General features: G+C 41.2%; 1 protein-coding gene across 1 annotated transcript in view; it reads left to right on the plus strand.

Moving 5' to 3' along the window:
- The window catches only part of zswim4 (zinc finger SWIM-type containing 4), a 66368-nt gene that overhangs the window by 12008 nt on the left and 30617 nt on the right, over positions 1–23743 (plus strand). Inside the window, exon 3 of the mRNA XM_033012262.1 lies at positions 23109–23465. Within this exon, the coding sequence (XP_032868153.1) occupies positions 23109–23465 (357 nt within the window). The remainder of the gene's footprint in view (positions 1–23108; positions 23466–23743) is intronic.

A 23743-nucleotide genomic window follows, 5' to 3' on the forward strand; every position in this document is an offset into this window, starting at 1 on the left:
TATGTAAAAGAATTGTACCAATGGTTCCAGAAAGTGGATGCACTTGTTGCTGAAACTGTCATGCTCCTGGCAATAAAACCTATCTTTTCATTTGCTGTCATTAAAACCATTGATCATTCTAAGCAAGAGATGTTAGTTTTTCAGAATTTCAATTAAAATTGAGTTGAAATCCAGTGCTTGACCTCTTCTCCATATGTAATTGTTTGGGTGATTAGTTTGTTGTATGCAAACACCCCTCATCTTTTCCTGCCCCACATGCCATCAGAAGCTATATCCAAGAAAGGGAAGGAGAGATTTGTAGAACTGAATGAGGTTGGAAACAGATTTTGTCCAGGAAATGGTGTAATTATTCGTGGCTCTTGCAGTTCCTGTTTGCTAAAAATGAATGCCCAAATGGCAATTGGCACAGGAAAAACTCCATCATGCTAGAAGTTGTTTTATTTTTATGCTTTTAAATATGATACATTAGGACACTGAGTAACCAAGTAAGCTGCACAAACAATCTGGAGATCTACATTCAAATCCAGCTGTGAAATTTAAATTTAGTAATGTGGACTTTTTTCAAAGGACAGCCAATCTCTGCATTGATTACTGCAAACCTACTGTATTTACCAGTGTATATCAGTACAAGAATTCTGCTGTCCATGCCAGGTCTGGCTCAGACGTGACCATAGACTCTGGGTGGAATAGTTGTCTTTTAAATCTCTCTTAAAATGTCCAAACAAGGCATCCTATTGGAGAGCAGTTGTAAGAGGATGTATTGAATTGATGATACAATGAATGAAGAGAAAGGTGTCTCCCAATTGTGTATATATAATGAATAAATGCATTTTGTGGGGGGTGGCAGGGAGAGGAATGGGTACAAAGTGTGGTCTTTCCAGCATTTCCCACATCTGGGATGGGGGGGGGGGGGGGGGGGGGGGGGGGAGAGATGAATAATAAAAGTAAACAAAAGGTGGGAAATAAAGAATTGCTGAGATGCCCTGGTTCAAATAGTTTTAACTGCCTTCATTGTTAAGGGTTGTGTATTGGCTAAGTAACAGGCTTTGTCCTCTGATTGTGAACAAGCTTTTCTGTGAAGTGTTTGGCTGTATCTGTCTTCCACTGCAACTTCAAAGCTATTTGTCCTTGCTTGCTTTAAAGATCTGAAGTAAGTGACCACTGAGCTTTGGGATGGCACAGTTGGAGATGTTAACACAGCCTTGACCCAAGCAGTGTTTGAGCGGGCAGTTTAAACTTTTTTTTGTTGAAGTGTCTTGCTATAATCCCTGGCTGTGATAGATCACTTTGCTTTTTGAGACTTGCCACTTCATATGTCTGAAGATCACCATGTTCAAACCACACTCTTTTCTGAAGTTTAGACAGTGTCTCCTGTGAGTTTTAGCAAATTGATTTGTTTGTGTTCCAGCAGTAGTTGCATTGTATTTAGTGGAAAGAAATCTAATGGTGATATGCAGGAGAGTTTAATTTAATGAACAGTCATAATGTGTTCTACAATTCATAAATTTTATACATTAGTAATGATGCTCACTTTATCTTCAGCAGTTGGCTTTAGCTCCTGCTATTTGCTGTTTCCCTTTCCATCCAATTTACGCCCCCTTACATGTGTTTGTGGAGATGGGGAGAAGTGCTGGATATACATGTCCATTTGTTCTTAGCCCTGTCATGTTGGTCAACACTGCTGCCAGATCTGCAGACTGCTATGGAATCATGCATCACTTAGTTCATCAGGAAGGTAAAATTGGGTTCAATTAGTTGGTCAGCAGGCTGAAGAAGGATCTGGACCCAAAACATCAAATATATCTGCTTGTGCCAAGAAGTTAAAAAAAAAAAAACAGTTTCTTTCACAAAATCAGTGAGTGAACCTTATTCGTTCAGACAGTAAGGTCTGAATGACAATAAAGGTATAAAGGTATTCAATTATTCATGTCATTTTTTTAGTTCTGATCTGTGAATTCTAAGGGCAAATTTCTGTAATGTGGGGGTTTCCTTAATAGCGGTTGTGTAATTTTCTAGGCGATAAACATTTGTCCATTGTCCTGCTAGCTTTATGGTAAATGGGCTTATTTTCAGGGGTGAGATTCTACTGGTTTGGTAAATCAACAATACCAACCCCTCTGGAAAATGGTGTGGCCTGGGACAGGAATAGGTCTTTACAGTGCATTGGTATGTAGAACCGGTTTGGAAGGAGAACCTGATATTTCTGTGCCTTTGGAAGGAGAACCTGATATTTGAGAATTTTCAAAAGGCTTTGATAACAGTTTTAGATTTCTCTAGTTTTGATGCAAGTATTTTTCATAACAGACTAAGAATAATCGGAATACACTTTGGTCTTTACAAATTGAACATCTTCACAACTGACTGGTTTGATGTATATATCTCAACCTGTAAGCATGTTCTGGGAGATGGCAGCTTATTTGATTGTTTTACCCGAGTATGTAGCTGCTGATAGACAAATTATTCAGGAAGCTTGTAGTTTTGCAAATTTCTGTCGACCTCTCCTCTGACTCAGCCCTCTGCTGGTGAGTTATTGATGAGCTATGCGACTGGCGAAATGGCGATGAGTTGCATTAGCCTCATGTTCCACCAGCTTTGAACTAAGCAAATTACACAGCTGCAGATTCTCTCATGAAGAAATGAGCATTGTATATTTTTACAAGTTTAGATTTCGTAAATGTTTCAGAGTAACCTTCAAAGCTTCCTCTTACTTGAGACGAGTCCTTGCTGGCTTCTCCACTAGCCCAGACTTATACTCTTTAGCTGATTTAGTCTGAAGAAGGGTCTCGACCCGAAAAGTCGCCTATTCCTTCTCTCCATAGATGCTGCCTCACCCGCTGAGTTTCTCCATATTTTGTCTACCTTCCATATCACTCCATCTTATTCAGAGTTCTGTACTGTATCAGGGTAACCCTTGTATTGTGTCCACTTGACTCAACATTGAATAAAGCAGGGTCATTTATCCAGACAGTTCCTCATGGAATAAAGCTTCACTGAGATTGGTGTCAATCTTTCATTGTCTACACTCTGTCTGAATAAGCGAGGGCATATTACAATGATGTGTCTGTATAAGAACTTTAATATCTAGCATCTTTTGTACCTTATTAATGTTAAACTTGTTTGTGCGATTCTCTGCACTTGGTAACCTGTTATCTTTACAGAATACTGTGTTTTAAAACTGCAGACTACAGCCGCAGAACCACTAAGTTTTATGCATGTTGCACTTGGAGCGAAGTGTGGCCTGCAGTTGTCGGCCAGCACTGAACCACAAGAGTTAACAGTCGGGCAGCTTTCAAGATCATTTTTATTCAGCAGATTAACACAGCAGTATTGCACCTATTTGCCCTTGTGGCTTCAGGATTGCTCATTCAGGGGCACAGACCTAAAGTGTAGCTTTTGTTGTGTGCACATTAATTTGTAAATCCCATGGCCAAGTGATATTCTAAGATGGGAAGATGCCCCCACTGCAAGAACTCTTTGTATTAGACTGGGTTGGATACTAGAGACTGCAGACGGTGGAATCCAGGTGAAAGGGTTCTCTACACTAAATGTTGACTGTCCATTTCCCTTCATAGATGTTGCCTGTTTGAATTGCTCTGTTTTTGCTTATAATTTTGATTGCGGTAGGACTTTCAACTTGAAAGGAATTGACTGTCCAAGTGGTCAAGTGTACTGAATGTATTCTACCATAGTTGGACCGGCACATTGGGTTTCCATAGCTACGCCTTTTATCTAGCGAGTGGAATTGAAGGAGGTTCGATATAAGAGCAGGTTCAAGAGAGTGTGGAGTGGAACTGGTTTGTCCTCTACTTGAGGAAGGCCCTCAACCCCTTCTGATGTGGATAGACCCTCACTACATCAGATCTGAAAGCACTTTGCTAACATTCTCTTCCCTTTGGCCAGTAATGTTATGCATTGTGCTCAGACTGTACTCTGGAGCTGCCATTGTCCAACTAATTAATAATTCGTTTGGAGTCCATAAATGCCCAGTGCCTCCATTCTGTTTGTACTTTCACTGGTTTGGCTAGTTTTATTTTCGAGGATTAGTGTAGGATTGTATTAGTGACAAGTGTTGTGCAGCAGGAACAGATGCATTCTTCTAATTGTGGTACAAGACTGGATTCTGGAACAAACTGCATTTATGGTAGATGAGTAGAGCTCAAAGTCAAGAAGCATTATCTTCTAATTAACCTTTCTTAAAGCTTAATTTAAAGAGATTGTGGTTGATTTCTCCTCCAATCCCATGGTTGTGTGCAGCTCTAAATGTCCCTCTCTTATTCTCTTATGGCGCTGGATCATAACACAGCCTTCATACGTGGGACAAGGTAGCAGAGATTGTAGCTGAGAATTGACAGTGGAGTTACTGCCTGACAGTGCCAGATCCTAGGTGCTGTCCGTACAGAGTTTGTATGTTCTCCCTATAACCCTGTGGGTTTTCTCCAGGTTCCCTGGGTTTCCTACCATATTCCAAAGTGCAGGTTTGTAAGTTAATTGGCTTTTGTAAATTGGCCCTTGTGTGTAGATGAGAAACCAGGAAACATTGAACTAGTGTATGGGTAATTGTTGATCGGCACTGCCTTGCTGGGCCAAAGGGCCTGTTTCCACACTATCTCTAAACTAAACTAAAGAGAAGCCTTCTATCGTGCAGTGTGGGACTTAATCCTCTGGCTTTGTCCCTGATTTATACCTGTTTTCTGATTTCTGTACTAAATATCAATTTCAAAATACCAAATATTGTAAGGACTCTAAAAAGCAAAGCAATCCTTCCACTTCCACAGTCATGTACATAGCAAGAACAGATAGCATGGAGATGGTTTAGGCCTGTATTTGTAATTAGTATCATATTGCATTTTGTCCTTGTTTATGCAGCTGGGCATTTCATTCTGTGGAGTTCTTGGAACAGGGAATCATGTCATGAATAAAAAGTGAACTATTTACAACCTTTCTCAGTAAAAATTGATGAATTAATTTGTGAAATATTCAGCTTCACGATTAACTTTAATCTACTTTTATGTCCACTGATTTTGGTCCTTTATTGTGCGTGTGCATTGTATTGCTGGGATGTAATGGTATGAGAATTTAGCAGAAATGTCAGTAAAGGGCAAATATCCATTCTGTATTTGTACAAATGGATGTTAAAATATACAGTAGTCGAGGTTAAACTTCTAATGCAAGTCTGCCGGGCATGTGGAGCTGGTGGTTACAGGTTGTTTATTACTAACAAGCACTCACTGGTGGAAAGTGGAGTATGGTGAGATGGCTTGAAGAAGCTGTTGCCTTTTACACTAAGTGAAAGTTCCAGAGACAAATGTCTACATAATTAGGATGCAAGTTTAAGTCATGTCGATGAAGCTGGAGTAACTCAGCGGGACAGGCAGCACCTCTGGAGAGAAGGAATGGACGACGTTTTGGGTCGAGACCCTTCTTCAGACCCATTCCTTCTCTCCAGAGATGCTCCCTGTCCTGAGTTACTCCAACTTTTTAATGTCTATTTTCAGTTTAAACCAGCATCTGCAGTTCCTTCCTACACAATGTGCCCTACAATCCTGCAATCTACAATAGTTGTTGATTTGGAGAAATGTTCCTGCTTATTGGATGGTTTTAAGTAGTTGGTTATGTTTTGCAGACTTTCTAATTTGCTTCAAGTTGTTGAATTTCCTCAATTAGAATATAGAAATCCCCAACTAAAATTTGGAGTAGTGCCATCATTTTAAGAAATTTTAAAGACTAAATCCCAACAGACGTCAAATGTACCGTATTGCCACACCAAATGTACTTAAAATTGAGCTTCGGTTCCTCATTGTGGATTGTATTGACGCAATGTATTGTAGTAGTGTTTAATTGCCATAAATAACTGCAATGAAATTCTTCTGTGCAGCAGTTTAACAGTTCCATTAATATACTAACATGGATAAATATATAGTAATCAATAATCCATTATTTAATAATCATAATGCTGTGTAACCATAATGGTGCAAAACCCATCTATAGTGCAACCAAAGACAGTCCAAAGCTGGAGTAACTCAGTGGGTCAGAAGGTATGTCTGGAGAAGTCTGAAGAAGGATCTTGACACGAAACGTCACCTATTCCTTTTCTCCAGAGATGCTGCCTGGTCCGCTGAGTTACTCCTGCTTTTTATCGACCCAAGTTGATCATAGTTGGAGGTAGTGGTTAGTGTTATGTATTGTTTAAGAACTCAATAGTTGCTGAGAAGCTGTTCTTGAAGTTGATGGTCACAGTTGCCTGTATGCCACTTGTTCTCTACTTATGTTCTGACAGTTGTCAACCAATGTGTATTTCAATCATTTGTCCCATTAGATTCAATCATTTGTCCCATTAGACTGTACCAATTCTCTAACATCTATGGGTCAGCATATTACAACCTCGTCTGGTAACTTGAAAGCCTAAGAAAAAGGCTGCAGAAAGTAATGGATACTCCCTGGTCCATCACAGGTAATTACCTCCCCACCATTGAAGGGATCTGTAGGAAAGGCAGCTAATATCAAAGGCCAAGCTCTCTCTTGCTGCAACTGTTGAGAATAAGGTACAGAACTGACACCAGGTTCAAGAACAGCTGCTTCCATCAGACTCTTGCCTCCACCTCAACAATTTATTGTATTGATGTCTGTTTGTGTTGATTAATATGCCTGTCGAGATGCAGCCAGTGAGAATGTCATTGGTTTTTTTTGCCAGTGTATACGACAGTCGAATGCTCTTGACTCTTGTCAATCTTTCCTATTTCTGCATTATTTAACTGGCTAGCATTGCCTGATACTCTGCCAGTAAAGAGACACTGATATTGCTGCTCTTCACTTGAGCCAAGTCTAGGAAGCATTACTGAATGTTTCCCTTTATTTAATAATAATAATAATAATAGCTGGACCCAAGTGACCAATATCATGACCACTACAAGTTCTCTCCATCAAATGTTCTGACTGAAGTGGGGACTGGAGTCAGGGTTGTATAATCCTAAACACATTAACTTAACACCCACATAAAATTGGATCAATAGGATTGCACTGTTTATTTAGCTGGGTCTACTTAGGATGATGTTTTTTAATTGTTTATGGAGAGCTCGGTGGGTCTGGTGGTCCTGTTGTGTTCCAATTACCTACATGCTCTGACAGCAAGTGTTTAGATTTGGCACAGATCAGCTTTAACTGCTGCAGAACTGTCTGTTTTGCAAGTCGCAGCACCTGGGTCATTTTGTAAATGCGATTAGGTTCCTTTTTGAGTGGGTGCATTTAGATATTGTTCCCTCATTACTCCTGGGCTGCATGTTGGTAGTGGATGTCACTGATGGATTGGTTATGTGTGGAGCTCTCTTTGGGTGGTCCAAAGCTGGCAAAACCTGTCAGCAATCCATGGGTGGCAAGAAAAATAACTCCAACATGGATAATGCCTTCAAACCAAATATATGCAAAGAGGGAGCTGTGAGGCATGGTGTACATTTAAAATCCCAGTTTCTGGTGTTGGTTAATTTTAGTGCAGTGGCGATTCGGGCATGCTTTGATGTTTGTTATTAGTTGTTCATACAAACACAATGGGGGTGGGAAGAAATGACGTGCTCTCCTTGGAGGTAACAATATTGATGGTTGCTGGCATGGGCCTGACACTGCACGAGCTGGAGGATTTTAAATGAAACTAGATGAAGGTTTTTGTGTCCTTGTTTGTGTTAACAGATGCACAACAATGGCACTGGATTGACACAGACATTAATTGTCTTTATTACATTCACAATGTGGAAGACTGATGGAAAATATTGCTCTTCTTCCCAAATATTTCTTTACCTTGTCCAGATCCTTCCAAACATTAGCTCTGAAGCATTTAACAGCCACCTGAGGTGGAAAATAGATACCATGCTTTTATCATCCTTGATACATGGGATATAATTTGAGCCAATTGTTCATATATGATGTACTAGGGGCTTGACATCAGCTAGTGGCGAGTCATGGAGACACGGTGGTCAAGGTGCTATCTGGCATGCTTGCCTTCATTGGGAAGTGTATGAGTATAAAAGCTGGAACGTGACGCAGCTGCACCAGTCGTTGGTGAACTCATGCTTAGAGTACTTGGCAGTTCTGGTTGCCCGGCTATGGAGAATGTCATTGATGGAAAGGGTGCAGGGGAATTTGCCAGAATAGCCCTGGGACATCGAAGCTTAAGTTACAGGGTGAATATGCAGCCACAGTGGTCATGGGGAGTGTACAAACTCCATACAGACAGCACTCGTAGACAGGATTGACCCGGTGTCTCTGGCACCATGAGGCAGCAACTCTGCTACTGCTCCACTGTGCCTCCCCTAATTTAATGCCTGATTAAATTATAGCAGCCTATTCTCGTTAGTGTACAATATCAATGTTTTGTATTTATCTGGAGGGTTTCATGCATTTGTATAACACAAATTTAGAGATCCACAAAATTGCATCAACGATAAATCTTGTACACTTGATGATTTAGATTGAAGAGGAAGCTTTGCTGTTCACTGCACAGTGGCATGTGTTTGGAATTAGAACGTTCCTGTCAGCTCTGTTGGCTCAGGCCACGCTGTCACTCGCTGAGTTCCAACCCTGTGTTTAGCAGTGATGCAACAAATCTGTCTAGCTTTTGAACAGGCATGTATTCTACACTGTACCTATTACACTGTTGAGATGTCTTCCAGACTAACGGGTTAATGAAGTGAAGTTGCTGCTAGGTGAATGAAAGCTAACACTAAATGTTAGTGGTATAATCTTTTGTTGTGTTAGCTGGTGGTTCTGGTTATTGTCAACTGAACCATCCTACCACAACTAGGGAGCAGTCCTGAACAACTATCTACCTCTTTGATTGGACTTTGCTGGCTTTACCTTGCTCTAAACCTTGCTCATTCCCTTATGTATCTATACACTATGAATGGCTGGATTGTAATCATGTATTGTCATTCCACTGACTGGTTAGCACGCAACAAAAGCTTTTCACTGTACCTCGATACACATGACAATAAACTATACTCTACCAATTTACCTTTAACATTGTGATAAACTGTATTGAAGCTGTGGAACTTGTTCTGTTCTTTTGCATTCTCGCTGCAATAATACAAGTGATCCATTATAATGCTTTAGTTTAAAAATAAAGGCTGCCTTTCCTCACCAAACACATTAAAGGCAGACTGATTGTCCTGAGTGCATCATTTCTCATTGACACCTTGTGCTGCTGGTATTGTTGCAAATTTTATTCTAAGGTTGCTGCATGATGGGACTCTCCATGTTGAACATACACAGGCCTGGCACTATGCTTTACATGCTATGTAAACTAATTACTGTCTTTGATCTTGAAGCTGTTCAAAAAAAACTTGATTTCTGGCTTCCATAGTACTTTGTAATTGTAGTAATAGTTTCCATAGTAACCATAAAATGAACCCTCGTAGCCTAGTTTGTTTGCTAACTTCCCTTCCTGCATATTCTGTTCTTCCACACAAAGATCAGGAGTTCAAACGTAGACATTTTGTGTAATTGGAGTAGATATCCTTTGCTAGGTTGATTTTTAAATTTATTCAGCAAAGCTGGATAATCAGTTCAAGTAAATGCTAACTTAGACAATTGAACTGCAGAAGACAGTTTTATTACACATTTTAGAACAGTTGGACTTTGGGTTTGAGATCATCCCTGCTGTCCTTGTATTAGCATTGTTGTCTTACTTTTCACAACACAGATACAGGAGATATTTGCAAACACAGCACTTATTGAAGAGGGCTTGAGACGAGCTCATTTAAGTCTGAAGAAGGGTCTCAACCCAAAATCACCCATTCCTTCTCTCCAGAGATGCTGCCTGCCCCGCTGAGTTACTCTAGCTTTTTGTGTCTATCTTCAGTCTTGTCAGTTTCATGACCATAGTCTTTATTCGTGTCACAATAATAATGGATGGGATTTATATAGCGCCTTTCTAATACTCAAGGCGCTTTACATCGCATTATTCATTCACTCCTCAGTCACACTCGGTGGTGGTAAGCTACTTCTGTAGCCACAGCTGCTCTGGGGCAGACTGACGGAAGCGTGGCTGCCAATCTGCGCCTACGGCCCCTCCGACCACCACCAATCACTCGCACACATTCACACACAGGCAAAGGTGGGTGAAGTGTCTTGCCCAAGGACACAACGACAGTATGCACTCCAAGCGGGATTCGAACCGGCTACCTTCCAGTTGCCAGCCGAACACTTAGCCCATTGTGCCATCTGTCGCCATCTGAGGATGCCATTTCTGAGATTTAGGGCAACACGGTGGTGCAGCGGTAGAGTTGCTGCCCTACAGCACCAGAGTCCCGGATTCGATCTAGACCATGAGTGCTGTCAGTACGGAGTTTGTACGTTCTCCCTGTGACCGCATGGGTTTTTTTCCCCAGTGCTCCAGTTTCCTCCCACACTCCAAAGACATACAGGTTTGTAGGGTAATTGGCTTTGGTAAGATTTGTAAATTATCCCCAGTGTGCAGGATAGTGCTAGTGTATAGGGTGATCGCTGGTCAGCATGGACTTGGTGGGCAGGAAGGCCTGTTTCTGCACTGTATCACTAAACTAAACTGAGAAAACAATGTTATGCAGTAGATCTACACACACCAAGTACATAAGTTTAGGTTTCGTATCCATTCTGCCAGTGAGTATCAGCATGAACCGTATCTGTGAACTGGGCTGTTGATTGCCCAATGTCTTACAAGACTGCTCAGTTTTTATTTTTATAGTTAGGGATCCTAAAGATTTTTACTTGCTACTCCACTTTACTCCCAATTTAATTTCTACATTTAAAAAAAAAGTAGGTTATTCTAAATCTTATGAATTATCAATTAACATTACTGTGTTCCCTGCATTTTGGGGCATCACGACTGAACATTGCAGAATGTGTGCAGAGGTCACGACTATTTACATATTGGGGTGGATTGAGTTGGTACTGAATGGTGCTGTTATTGATTCGGAATGACATGGGACTTATGAACATTATTACTGCAGGTGATTTTGGCAGTAATTATACTTTTATCTACTATGCATTTTATCCCAAAGAATAAATTGGTCAGTTAATACAATAGACAACACACCATGGCCTAAAAAGATAGAACTATCAAAAAAAGCACAGTGACATCTCGAGCTGATGTGTAGGGCGTCTGGAGTCCTTGCCAGGTTTTGCATAGCTGCACTAAGCTCTAGGTGTTTTTATGTGGATGGGGCTGTGGAGGACAATAGGAGCAGGAAAAAGTTGCATGCTTGTACGAAGGATAATGTTTCGCAGCATGTGTTCTTTAGCTGGCAGTGCGATTCAGATGGAGACGTGTACGTATGAGGTTTCAGTTGGAGGCCCCTGTGTTCATCACTGTTGTGATAACTGTATTAAATGCGTAGCCATATGGAGACAGAATTAGCATTTTGGAAGGTCATCAGCTGATTTATCAGGGAGCAGGCAAGCTGCACTAGCCAGTCGGCAAGGAGGAAATTAAAGCCAGCCAGGAGAGACTGGAGCTTTGAAATGCCCTCCATACCTCTTCCTCCCCATCCCTCCCTGTGTCTTGCCCCCCCCCCCCCCCCCCCCCCAGCCTCCCCTCCCTACATTCCTGCCTCCCCTCTCTACATCCCCCTCCCCTCCCTACCTCACCCCCCTCTCCTCCCTTTACCCCACCCTCCCCTCCCCACACCCCCTCTCTCTAGCTCCCCCTCCCCACCCTACTTAATCCCCCTCCCTACCTCATTACCCCCTCTGATTTAGCACACATACAATCCCAGTTTTGATTACTTTTTTAATACAATGGCTTTATTGATTGGGATGAGCATAATTAAAATGTCACAGCTAGAATAGCAAAACGGTTTGCTTCAGCTGTTTGTTCAAGAACACTGGAGTTCTCGGTATAACGAGTGTTCTGCTGGAGACAAGAGCATTTAGAATTAATTTTTGAAGGTCATTGTTATGCTTGACCATCTCTCATGGTTTTGGCCGGGCTGTAGAAATAACACATTTATTCTGAGTTTGTAGTATGGGATTGGTGAATTTATAAGGAAACTGCAGTCCATGTTTCAGGGAATAATTTATTTGGAGAACAAAGGCTTTAGTATAATTGTGCAGGAGTCATGCAGCACAAACAGGTTCTTCAGCTCAGTGTCCCCAGTGAGAAAGTACTAATCTACTTTCATCCCATATTATTCTCAGTTCCCATCATACAGACACCCCTCACTCTGAAGTCTGCAGCTCATCTCCACAATTGGGGCAATCTAATGGGCAATTAAACACAAGCCCACACATTTTTGGCGAATGGAAGAAAACGAGGTGATCTGGGGCACACAAACTCCATTCATGGTCAAGGTTCAACAATATTGCTGAAGCCTCATAGACCTCTAAATGAGATATGATTGTCACTGCTGTGGAGTTATTTGGTTAAAGGTTCAAGAGCAGTTAAGTTGTGCACTGCATATCTATTTTGAAAGTGAGGTTCTAACCTGAGTTCTGACCGCAAACAACACTGCCTATCCATTCCCTCCCCAGATGTTGCCTGATGTACGGAGTTTCTCCATCATCTGCCATTTATTTTCTTCAGACAGAAACCAGCTATGTCTGGAGGCTACTGCTTCCAGATCTTGGACAGAAGGTAGAAGCTCTACACAGTGTGACCCAGCTGAAGAAGGGTCCTGACCTGAAGCATGGCTCTCCATGTTCTCCTGAGGAGCTGCTTGACCTGCTGAGTTACACTGCCACTGTCATCTTCTGAGATATTTGGGGAATTGAGATTGGATGCTATGGAGGAAAGATTTCCTAAGAGACTAGGCCTTGCAACACAGGAGTCCATTCAAACAATCCAGCTAGTTCAGCCCTTTCCCCATAGTCTTGCAAATCCCCTCTTTGTCGATCTTTCTCTACTGCTTCCAGATCCTAACCAATCATTTAAGTCAAGTTGTCTTTTTGCTGATGCTATTGACAAATCTGGCAACGGAAACAGTGTTCAATGTGTTTTGTCTTTTTCCTTTCAACATTTAAAATACTTCCATCATCTGCAATCTGAGGTACCAAGGAGAAGACCAGCTTGACTCTCTACTGAACCATACATCCTCATCCGTGAAATCCATTTGCTAAACTTCATCCTCAATGCATTTGCATCTTGCCTAACGTATCAGGCTGGAGGCACTTCTCTAGTTGATGCCTCCCCAGCCTTGTGTAGCGATAGAGCATGCTTTCCTTTCCTCTTATTAGCCACTTGCTCAGCCTCTCCAGCCAAGCATGTTTATCCCCAGATTTTGTTGTACTACATTTAGAAATGTGCCCTTTGGATTAGGATTGCTTTTCTTACCAAAATATAACAGTCCATTGCTCGGTGTTAAGTTTCATCTGCATTCAGCCCAGTACTCAGCCTGCCTTCCTTTGAAGTTTGTTACTGTTCTCAGTTCTCTGCCACGATTTTCATTTATCAGCAAGTTTTGACGTTATCCTCTGTGCACTTGAGTATACACCAATATATTAATAATCACCTGCTGTACACTTTGGTTCCAAAAATAAGCTCCATGAATTAGGTTGATATGGGTTAATTAAAGATCCCATTGCCACACTGTTTATTTCAGCAGTTTTCTAGCTGTGGAACTCTTTATTCCATGGACTTCAATTAATGTTCTGGCACTTTTTCGAGCCTTTGAAGTCCACATTTATCAGCTGTCCCTGTTCCTTCAAAATTGTCTCCCAGTTAGATGTGACTGCTTTGTTAAACATATTCTGACTCTTCATCTACATACCAAATTCTGCTCCTGATTATTGTCCCAAGAAAGTTCACTGCCATGGAGGTTGAAACAATTTTGTACACATTTAGCATTTATCTACCTCTTTAAACAATGTGCAATTTTTCAGATCTTGGTTCTTGGCCCTGCATATCTAGCTTTAGATGTTGCCCAGGACCATGACAATGTGCTCCCCTGCTCCAGGAATGATGCAGGTGGTTTGTCTGCAGCCTTGCTTAGGCCCTTGTTTATCAATTTGCAGCCAGTTTAAAGCTTCAGTTTCTCTTCCTGTGGTTACACTTCAGAAACATCTTCCTCTGAAGACTGCAAAGTCCCATTTTCTTGCTGCCAGTCTTTTGTCCTTTCCTTTCACCTGAATTTTGTGCAGCCAACCTTGTTCTCACTTGTGTTAACATCCTGTATTCTCAGTTTATTTGTTGCTGTTTTAACCACCACCTTCATGGATCTGCCTGTCTCTCCTCTCTTCTCTCTGCTTTAACTAGCAAACACTCCATTTGATCTCAAAGTTGAGTTTGCAGAGGTGGCCTTTTAAAAATAAAATCAAGTGACTTCATAAGCAATCGTATGGATACATTGGTAGTTAGCAGGACATCATTGCTATCTTCATATTCCTCTTCTGAGGCTATCAAACCAAATGGAAGCTTCTTGGCTGAAATCAGCAGCTCAACAGACCAGAGATGTGCCTTGTGATCTTTCTAATCCCTTGCCTAATCTCTCTCACTGGGTATTTCCTTTCTTGCCGATGGGTGATTTGTAGACAGTGTATGGGGGTGTCCAGTAATCTGCAATGTGAATGACCACTTATTGGAAATTGAAGAAAACGCTAAACCAATCATGACTAATTGAAATGTGACATTCTGCTTGCTTGCACCCATTAACTGACTGGCGCAAGAATTATTTTCCGCCTTACTTGAGCAACTACCAACTATAATTCTATATTCCCCCATCCCCATCTTTGAAAGGATATACTTATAATTTTGTATGGAGTAGTGTAGGTTTAAATATACATTGAGTCCAGTTGTCTTTGAGATTCTATGCTTCTTCATTTTCCCTCCCAAACCAAATAGAACTTTAGAGATTGGGCAGAGTGACACAGACTTGTATTCAGAAGATGAGCTGGTCTTTGTTCCAGTCTCACTGGCCATTGTTGGATAAAATCAAATCTGTCTTGATAGTTATAGCAGGTAAGTCATTTGGATTAGTTTGTCATCTAGATGTAGATATATGTCCTGAGGCCTAGGTGCTTTTTATAAGGTGGTTGAACTAATGAAGACTGAAAGATGATGCCCTGTTGATTTGGTCCCCAGTATACAAAGTGTAAGGTGGCTCAATTGTCTGGTAACCAGGCACAGATGTTGTCCATACAGATGTTGTCCATACCAATGTTACAAAGCACAGTGGTTGATGTTGCAGCTACTGTCAGTCGTCAATGAGAAAGATCAGTTTATTTTTCTTGGAGACTGGAATGGTGGATGTTTGTTTGAAGCGGATGGGAACACTAGACTAAAGAGAGAGGTTGGAGATGTTAGTGAAGACTGGCCAGTTGATTGGCGAATGATTTTAAACTTGTTCTGGGACTCCATCTATGAATCTGTGCTGTAGTACTGCCGCTCATGTCCATTCTTGTCAATGGAGCCAAATTAATTCTCTTACACTGGAATAGGGGGATGAACATGGCCTGTGACTGGACCTTCTGTATACTATTCACGTTTCTGCATTTGTTTTGAAGAATCCAATTTTAAGAGTTGCCAAGAGCTCTTTGTTTTAAGAAGGTTTCCTCCCTAATAGATGTGTGTTATGTTTGTTTTGATTTTGATCCATACCAATTTTACATCTGCACTATTTAAACGCCATTTTGTTTTGAGATTTAAATCATTTTAGTACATCTCCAATTTCACTTGTTTAAGTACATTATTGGAGATTTTTCAATTTGCTTTGTCATTAGTTTTCAACAAATGGTTTGCATTTAATTGTACTGTTTCCTTATTGTCCTTTCTCCAGATGATAAGGTTGGGCAGGTGGGGTGCGTCCATTTAATTCCACCCTTCTGTCAGTGTGATAAAGTTTCCAAGTAATTTGATTGATTAAGCTACCAGCATACAGAGAGGCGTTGAGCTCCAGTAAACCTCGACAAAGGAATCCCAACTCTGATAGAAAAAATCATTCCTCCAGAGAGGGAAGGATGTCATTTCATATGGCTCGCAACAGTGACATGCCTTTTTGTTCTAAAGGCTGTTATGACTCCTCGGGGAACAATTTGGATATTTTGGACTCCTTGGAGAACATGACTGCATGCAAGGACATGCAGTGGGGACGTGCTAACTAATCCTGTTCTTTGGTGCCGTCTTTCACCTCTTGAGTTTCTATTGATGAATGCATGTACTGCGCTTCTCCCACCACAGTGTGACCTCCATAGGCCAGCAACCATAAACCCGAGCTGTGTACATGATCTTTAATATTTTCAGTCATAAATCTGGAAGGATTTTGTTGGTCTTTTACATGTTGCAAAAATCTGCCCATTTTGTCAGATCTGGTTTCAGCCCATGCTTAAAATAAGTAGTGTTATTCTCTTTTTTTAGCAAATCAATTAGCAGCCAGTGAGGAGACACTTTTTGTTTTAAGCCTATTTGTCAGAATTTGTTTCAGATTCCAAAGTTCCGTTGTAGCTTCTCACGGTGATCTGTTGGGCTAGGATGCAACAAGACACTTCATCTTGACCCAGATGCAGGCTGAGACTCTGATGCATTTGTCTGAAGCTTTGGGTTCCCTTGCGTCTTGGACTTGGTGTGTAGTGCCTGGTAGCACACTTGAGTACACAGCCTTTGCACCTAGAGATATTGCATGGACTTGTTTTGAAACCTGATTTGGGAATCTGATGGCAGTCAGTATCTCCTGATATTTGCTGTTAAACATGAATACCATATCTTGTGGCCATAGATCACTTTCTGGTTTTGCGATGTAAAATGAGCTGGTGCTTTGCAACGGCAGTTTGTGGGCTTGCAGGGGTTGCTTGAAAGGTGACAGCTTCAGGCGATTGTTTACCTATCCGTGCCTAGTGACTGATTTGGCTTAGGAAAAGGTACATCATTTGTAGACACCAAATTATTACATTTTCCATTGGAAACTCCACAATAATGTCAGGAGTTTGATTTATAACTGCTTAAAAGCTTTACCTGTTCCTGTGCGCTGTATTTATTTCCACGCAACACTACTGTTCCACCAGCACTGACTGTGTACTGGTGGCTTGCATAAGCACACTGGCCAGAGCATAAAATCAAACGCGGTATGTTTGACTCAGTGAATAGTGCTAAGAATTGTGTTTTAAAGTCATTTGGTACAGCTGTAAAATCTTGTTTTAAGGTATGCAATAGTTTTGATTTTGTTGGTTTTGTTTACCCCCTCTCCCTACTTGCAAACGTCCCCACCCTCCCAAAGCCAGCTTTGTCTCCACTCAGCTGTGAATAGCCACTGTGATCCTGATAAAATAATCAAACTTCTGTTGTACTGCAGCTATCTCATAGGCAGTTTGATGAGTTAAAGGGAAAGAAATGCTCATTGGAGACGGCCAAAGCTATTATCAAGGTATTTTTAAGTGCTGTATATCAAATAGTTCGTAAGCAAATGGGATAGTTGACATTTAACTGGTACATGCCACAAAAGCACCAGCTCAAGTTCAATGAAGCTTTGTTTTTCAGCAATACATCGTTGTGCAAATCCAAATATTGGAAATGTTAGTGTTAAACTATAGTGCTGCCCGCTTCACCAGCTGATTCCTCAGCACTCAAATTAGTGCTGAATTACCTGAACCTACATTGATCTATCTTGGCTGAGTATTAGTTCTTTAACCTCCCTGAGATACAAGATACAAGATAGATCTATTCATCACATGTGCCAGATGGCACAGTGAAATGAAATTCCCATACAGCCATACAATAAATTTTTTTTTAAAAAGGACACAACACACTATAGGGTTTGACATAAAACATCCCCACACAGCAGAATCAGAGTTTCCCACTGTGTGGGAAGGCACCAAAGTCAGTCTCTTCCTCCATTGTTCCCCGTGGTCAGGGCCTCCCCGTGCCCTCCGCTGTTGCCGCTACGGGCGGCCCGATGTTCAGGACCGCTCGCCGGGGTGTTGTAAGTCCGACGTCGGGGCTGTGGGACGTCCTCAGCGGCGTGGACACAGAGTCGGCCCCCTCCTACCGGAGTCGGCGGCTTCCTGGGTGGTCATAGGTTTAAGTCCAATTCTAGAGATTTGAGCATAATCCATACTGACTGGTGTTCGGCATTGCAATCCATAGTGTCATATGGCAAACAAACGTGCTTTTTGGCCCAACGTATCCATGTCGTCCAATATGCTCCAATCTACGCTAGTCCCATTTGCCAGCATTAGGTCTCAAACCTTCTAAACCTTTCCTGTCCATGAGTCTTAACTGCTGCTATTGTACCATTGTTGGATGGCAGAGTTATTCAACTGAGCCAGCCATTCAGATTTGAATGGTCTCCTAAATAGGAATAAGGGAGTCACCCTGCTAACTGGTCTAATAATACTTGTTTCTCATTTTGCACACACGGTTTCCTCCCGCAATCTTGTCCACGTTGAAGTGTAGTTCAGTCATTGTACATTCCTTTGAGGATGTTCATGAAGCTAAGTTTATGGGAATAACATGCAGGAAGATGAAAGTAACAAAAGGAGGTAGACAAAAATGCTGGAGAAACTCAGCAGGTGAGGTAGCATCTATGGAGCGAAGGAATAGGTGACGTTTCGGGTCGAGACCCTTCTTCAGACAGGAGGGTAACCAAAAGGAGAGTAATTCTCAAAAACTCGTATGCAATATATACAATTCTACTGTTCAAATGTTTAAAAAAATAATAATAGCACTGTTATAATTAAAAAACAAATGGTGAGATGGACAATTTGGCAAAACATAATTATTTAGGTGAAAACAACTGCTTCAAATCTACACCGTTCAAGAAGAGCAGAAGGGGGATCTGCGGAGGTGTTGAATCTAGTGGCTGGAGGATAGTTGCAGCAGCTTGAGACCTTCCTGCATCTCACATTTTCATGCTGCCAGGAATAATTGCAGATGAACGGTAGTTCCCTTTACCATTGTCCCCAACAAAACCTAATCCTGTGCAACGCTCGAAACATTAGACCCGAGTGTTACATAACCTGTCTGAAAGTCTTTGCTGGGTGTATTTCCCCTCTTCCCCAACAGCCTGTTAGGATGGAGTGGAGATGCACTCTCTTAGTGGGCATTGTCAAGAGTGACAGCAGGAGTGGAATTCATTGCCAGCTGGTAAATGCAATGTGTGCAAGATATTATGTGCACTCTTGACAGTAACAGTACTGTAAACTTGGAACTGTCAGTCAGAATGAATTTCACTTGTGCTATCTGTGCCTCATACTTTGCATATACAGTAGTGATAGTAAGCACACAGTCCACTTCTACATTGCACTTGTCTGCTTGCAATGAATTTCAGTCCTGCTACACCTTCTCCACTTTATACAAAGCCCATTAAAGAAACTGTCACAAGTTTACAACAAACCAAAAGTATCCATTTCCACATTATACTGATATTTAAAGTGCACTCTTTAAAATTGATTACACAGTGCAGATCGACTTCAGTAATTCTTCAGAAAAAAAGTGTCTGGTTAATTGGCAAGGTGTTAACCAGAGGTACAATGCATTAATTTGAATTTTCATAGTAATCCATTATTGCAGACAACTGCAAAATAGGAGTTTTGACCCCCTTTATGAATTTGATTGGAACAGCTGAGACAAAGGAACATAATATACATGTGCACAAAATGAGGGCTTGTTTCTACGTATTATAGTTAAAGACCAAAGCCACAATTGTTAGTTCTGTCTATTTTCCAATATACAGGAAGTTAACGCTGCGTTGAAATGTAATAGCTCCATTTATATGTAGGTAGAGTTGCACATGTTTATCTATAATTCAGTGTGCTGGCAACTGCTGAGGGGAGAGAATATTGCATTGTACCTTTTGCCTTTGGACAGAGCTGAGGCAGCTGATTGATTGCCCCCCAAGGGTTGTGTAACTCCTGCTTCTCTCTCCCTCCCCACTGCACTCAGTGCGACTCAATAGACGTCCAGTAAACTAAAGACCAGTGTCATCTGTCTGCCATCGATTCATTTATTAAAACTAATTAGGAAAAATGAGCTTCCAGCAGAGCCTGGGGATGGGTCTGTTCCTCCCGGGGAATGATGCTGATGGAGGTGCTATGTAGTGGTGTCAGCTCTGCAGCTGACAGCATCAATTACCTCCTCAACAAGGGAGGCATTTGGGAAAATCACTTATTAGTGCTTTTTCCCCCTTTCTCCTTCCTTTCTTTCCTGGAACAAGTTACCTTTAGAGATTTAGAGGGTTCTATGAAGGTTTTTAAGCCTTCCCTTAATACCTGGTGACTGGACTTTGCTTGACTGTATGTGGGGTAATAAGTTGACAAAGCTTCAGTTGGGAGGTCGAAAAAGCTTAATTCCAGGATTTGTATTAGTCATGCATCATGTGAATAGGCCCTTTGGCCCAACTGATCCATGCTGTCCAAGATGACCAAATACATTTGGCATAACCCATATCATCTAAACTATTATTATCCATGCACTGGTCAAAATTACTTTTAAATGCTATTATTTAATGTCATTATTCTACCCGTCTCAACCACTTTTCATGGGAACTCATTCCATACACGTACCATCCTCTGAAGTAGTTGCCCCTCTGGTTCCTATTAGATTTCCCCCTTGAGCCCATGGCATCTAGATTGAGACACACTCACCATGAGGAAAAAGTCAGGCCATTCACTGTCAAAGCTGCCACAGCCAGACATAAACTGTTTTTTCCCACTCTACTCTACTCTACTCTTGGTTAGAGTAGCTCTACTCTAACCAAAAATCTGTAGCCTCCTTTTGCTCTGGTATTTTATTTAATTCACATGTTTAATCGATAATGCTTTATTATTAATGTTTAATGTTTTATGTGTCATTCCTAACTATCACTGTATGTCATGTTGTCACTTGCGGGCGGAGCACCAAGACAAATCCTTGTATATGAATACTTGGCCAATAAACTTATTCATATCATCATATTATATCCATGTCCATCATGATTTTATACACCAAGATCACCCCTTGCTCTTCTGTCCTGCAAGGATTAAAGTCTTGACTGTTCAATCTCTATAGTTTTATGCCTTGTCCTGGTAACATCCTTCAATCTTTTTTGCACTCTCTCCAGCTTAATGACATCTTTAGGGTGACAAAAAGTAAACCCAATACTCCAATTAGTCTCACCAATGCCTTGAAGAATTGCTGCAACCATCCAACCTCTGCACTTGATGTTTGTGTCAAAATCTTCCTTAACCATCCTGTCTACCTGGGACACTGCTTTTGAGGAACAAAGTAGTGTTCCTAGGTCCCTCTGTTCTAGAACACTACCAAGGGCTCTGTTGACTAAAATGTTTGCACTGATTTGATTTTCCCAAAGTGCAATGCTTGAATGAAATAAGCTCCATTTACTGTTCGTATGTCCAGTTATCCACTGATCTAGATCCTGCTATAATACTTGATAACCTTCACTATATTTCATACTACTCAGTTTTAGTTTAGTTTATTGTCACATGTACTGAGGTACAGTGAAAAGCTTTTGTTGCATGCTAACCAGTCAGCAGAAAGACAAGACATGATTACAATCGAGCCATTCAGTGTATAGACACATGATAAGGGAATAACTTTAAGGGATACATGATAAGGGATGACAATATATCCCTGTCTTCACACATACATGATCTTATTCCTCAGGATCCCCATCCAGTAACATTCTGAAGATGTTGGGGTTACTGGTCTATAGCTTCCATGCTTTGTCTCATCATCCAATTCCTGTCCTCACTAGCACATGACACTGAGTAATCCAGAGGTTGCTATCCTCGAGGTTCTGCTTTTCAATCTTTTGCCAATCTCCATATATTTGCTCTGTAGGACTGCATCCCTATTTCTACCCATGTCACTTGTACCGATGTGTACAACTACTTCGGGCTGCCTGCCTTGCCCCGAATTTCCTGCACCCACTCGGACATCCTTGACCCTGGCACTAGGGATGCAACACCACTCCAGTTCTGTTTTAGTCTGTCCCTCCCCTTAACATCTTCTAATGGCTGCATTTTTAATGTCTGTTAAAGACCAACATATTACAGTGGTTCTATTGATTTGGTATATGAGATGTTAAATTTGGAACCGTTCCCGAGGCTTTTCACTTGCATGCATTTGCCTAATCTGGGAATGGGTTGAGTATTGCTGGTTGTACTGTTCAGCTCTATCTGGGAGTCAGTTCAAGTTATGTTGCAGCAAACCAACCCAGCTTAACAATTTATATTTTAAAATTCTTGTTGGCTTCTGTACTAAGCCTCGTTTACACTGAATTTCTAAACCCTAGTGTTCTCCAACTCTAATTTACTTGTAATTCCCCAATGGATGGCTTTAACATTTACTCCATGTACACTACTCTATATAACAGGTATATAAACTAAAACGACACGTTATGGTTCGGCGTTACATGAGTAATTAATATTTCAATACTAGATTTTCAGGAAGATGTCTAAACTGGAATCCATTTTAAAATAGTTTTTATTCTGTCGAGATTTTGGGCTGATTTTTAGCATTTTTAGTTTGGGTTTAGCCTGGCCAGAAACATCAACTCTTGTAATGTTGTGCTTTTTGCTATTTTAATTCATTACATTGGCAGGTTTTTAACCCTAATTCTGGGAAATCTGTGTCTGAGTCTAAATTTATGATGACAGTGATGTCTCCCTGGCGTGGCTTCAGTGTGATTTTGAAGCTTTTATTTGGTGCCCAAGTCTGCTGGCATGAGGGATAGCCATGCAATGTGGGGCTGCTCTTGGATGCTGATCACCCCAAATCTGAATAAAAATAGTGCTTTTATGAAAGTGACAAGATGCCCAAAATGTAGACACTCTTTGTGCTACATTCTCATGTGATTGCTCCAAATTCCTCCCTGAGAAATGAAAGAAGGGAGACTTTCTCATTGGGTACATCTGGATCCAAGCCCAAACCTCACTTCATTCGTTCTTGGCAGACTATTTGACGACAAGAGGCCAGGGCGATGTAACAATCTACCAAAAATCTTTGCATCCTATTTGTATGCGCGTTTACTGAAGCTGAGGTTGGATAATGGTCAGTTTTGTTTCCCTTCTATTTTCATTGGTTCCCCAGTTTCTAACTTTATTGGGTTTCAAGCCCTTGGAACCCGCAATTCAGCATGTTATTGAAGTGAGAGTGCTGATTTGAAAGCTGCTTTAATAAATCTTTTATTTTTTCTCCCCCCCCCCCCCGCCCCCCTCAGGATTTCATTTGAGTGGAACTGTGACAGAGCTAGCCAGCCAGGGTGAACCCGAGAAAACTTACAAAGTCGCCATCAGCTTTGACCGTTGCAAAATTACCTCAGTGACATGTGGCTGTGGTAACAAGGACATCTTCTACTGTGGTCACGTCGTGGCACTCTCCCTGTACCGTATCCGGAAAGCTCAGCAGGTGGAACTACGCCTCCCCATCTCAGAGACATTGTCACAAATGAATCGGGATCAGCTACAGAAATTTGTGCAGTACCTCATCACGGCCCATCACACAGAGGTTCTTCCCACGGCACAGAAACTGGCTGACGAAATTCTATCTTCCTGTTCTGAAATTAATCAAGTGCATGGTAAGGATCAAGGCGGTATTGTTCATGTACTTTACCCCAGGTTAGTTTTAGATTAAAATGTCATAACTTGTATTCACACAAAGTCTGTTTTAATGCAAATTAGTAATTTATAGGTTATCTTTAGCTGTTAAAACTCTTTAGACATCTGTGTTTCACAGTAAGCTCATTATCATTATAATGCACCCTCTGTTTCACTTTCTGGGTGTTTCTTTATCTGCCTTTGCTCTTCCAGATGAGAAATTTATTTTTAGATTGGGATACCTAAAAATATTTTCTCA

Source organism: Amblyraja radiata, chromosome 35 (assembly GCF_010909765.2).
Source record: "Amblyraja radiata isolate CabotCenter1 chromosome 35, sAmbRad1.1.pri, whole genome shotgun sequence".
NCBI lineage: Eukaryota > Metazoa > Chordata > Chondrichthyes > Rajiformes > Rajidae > Amblyraja > Amblyraja radiata.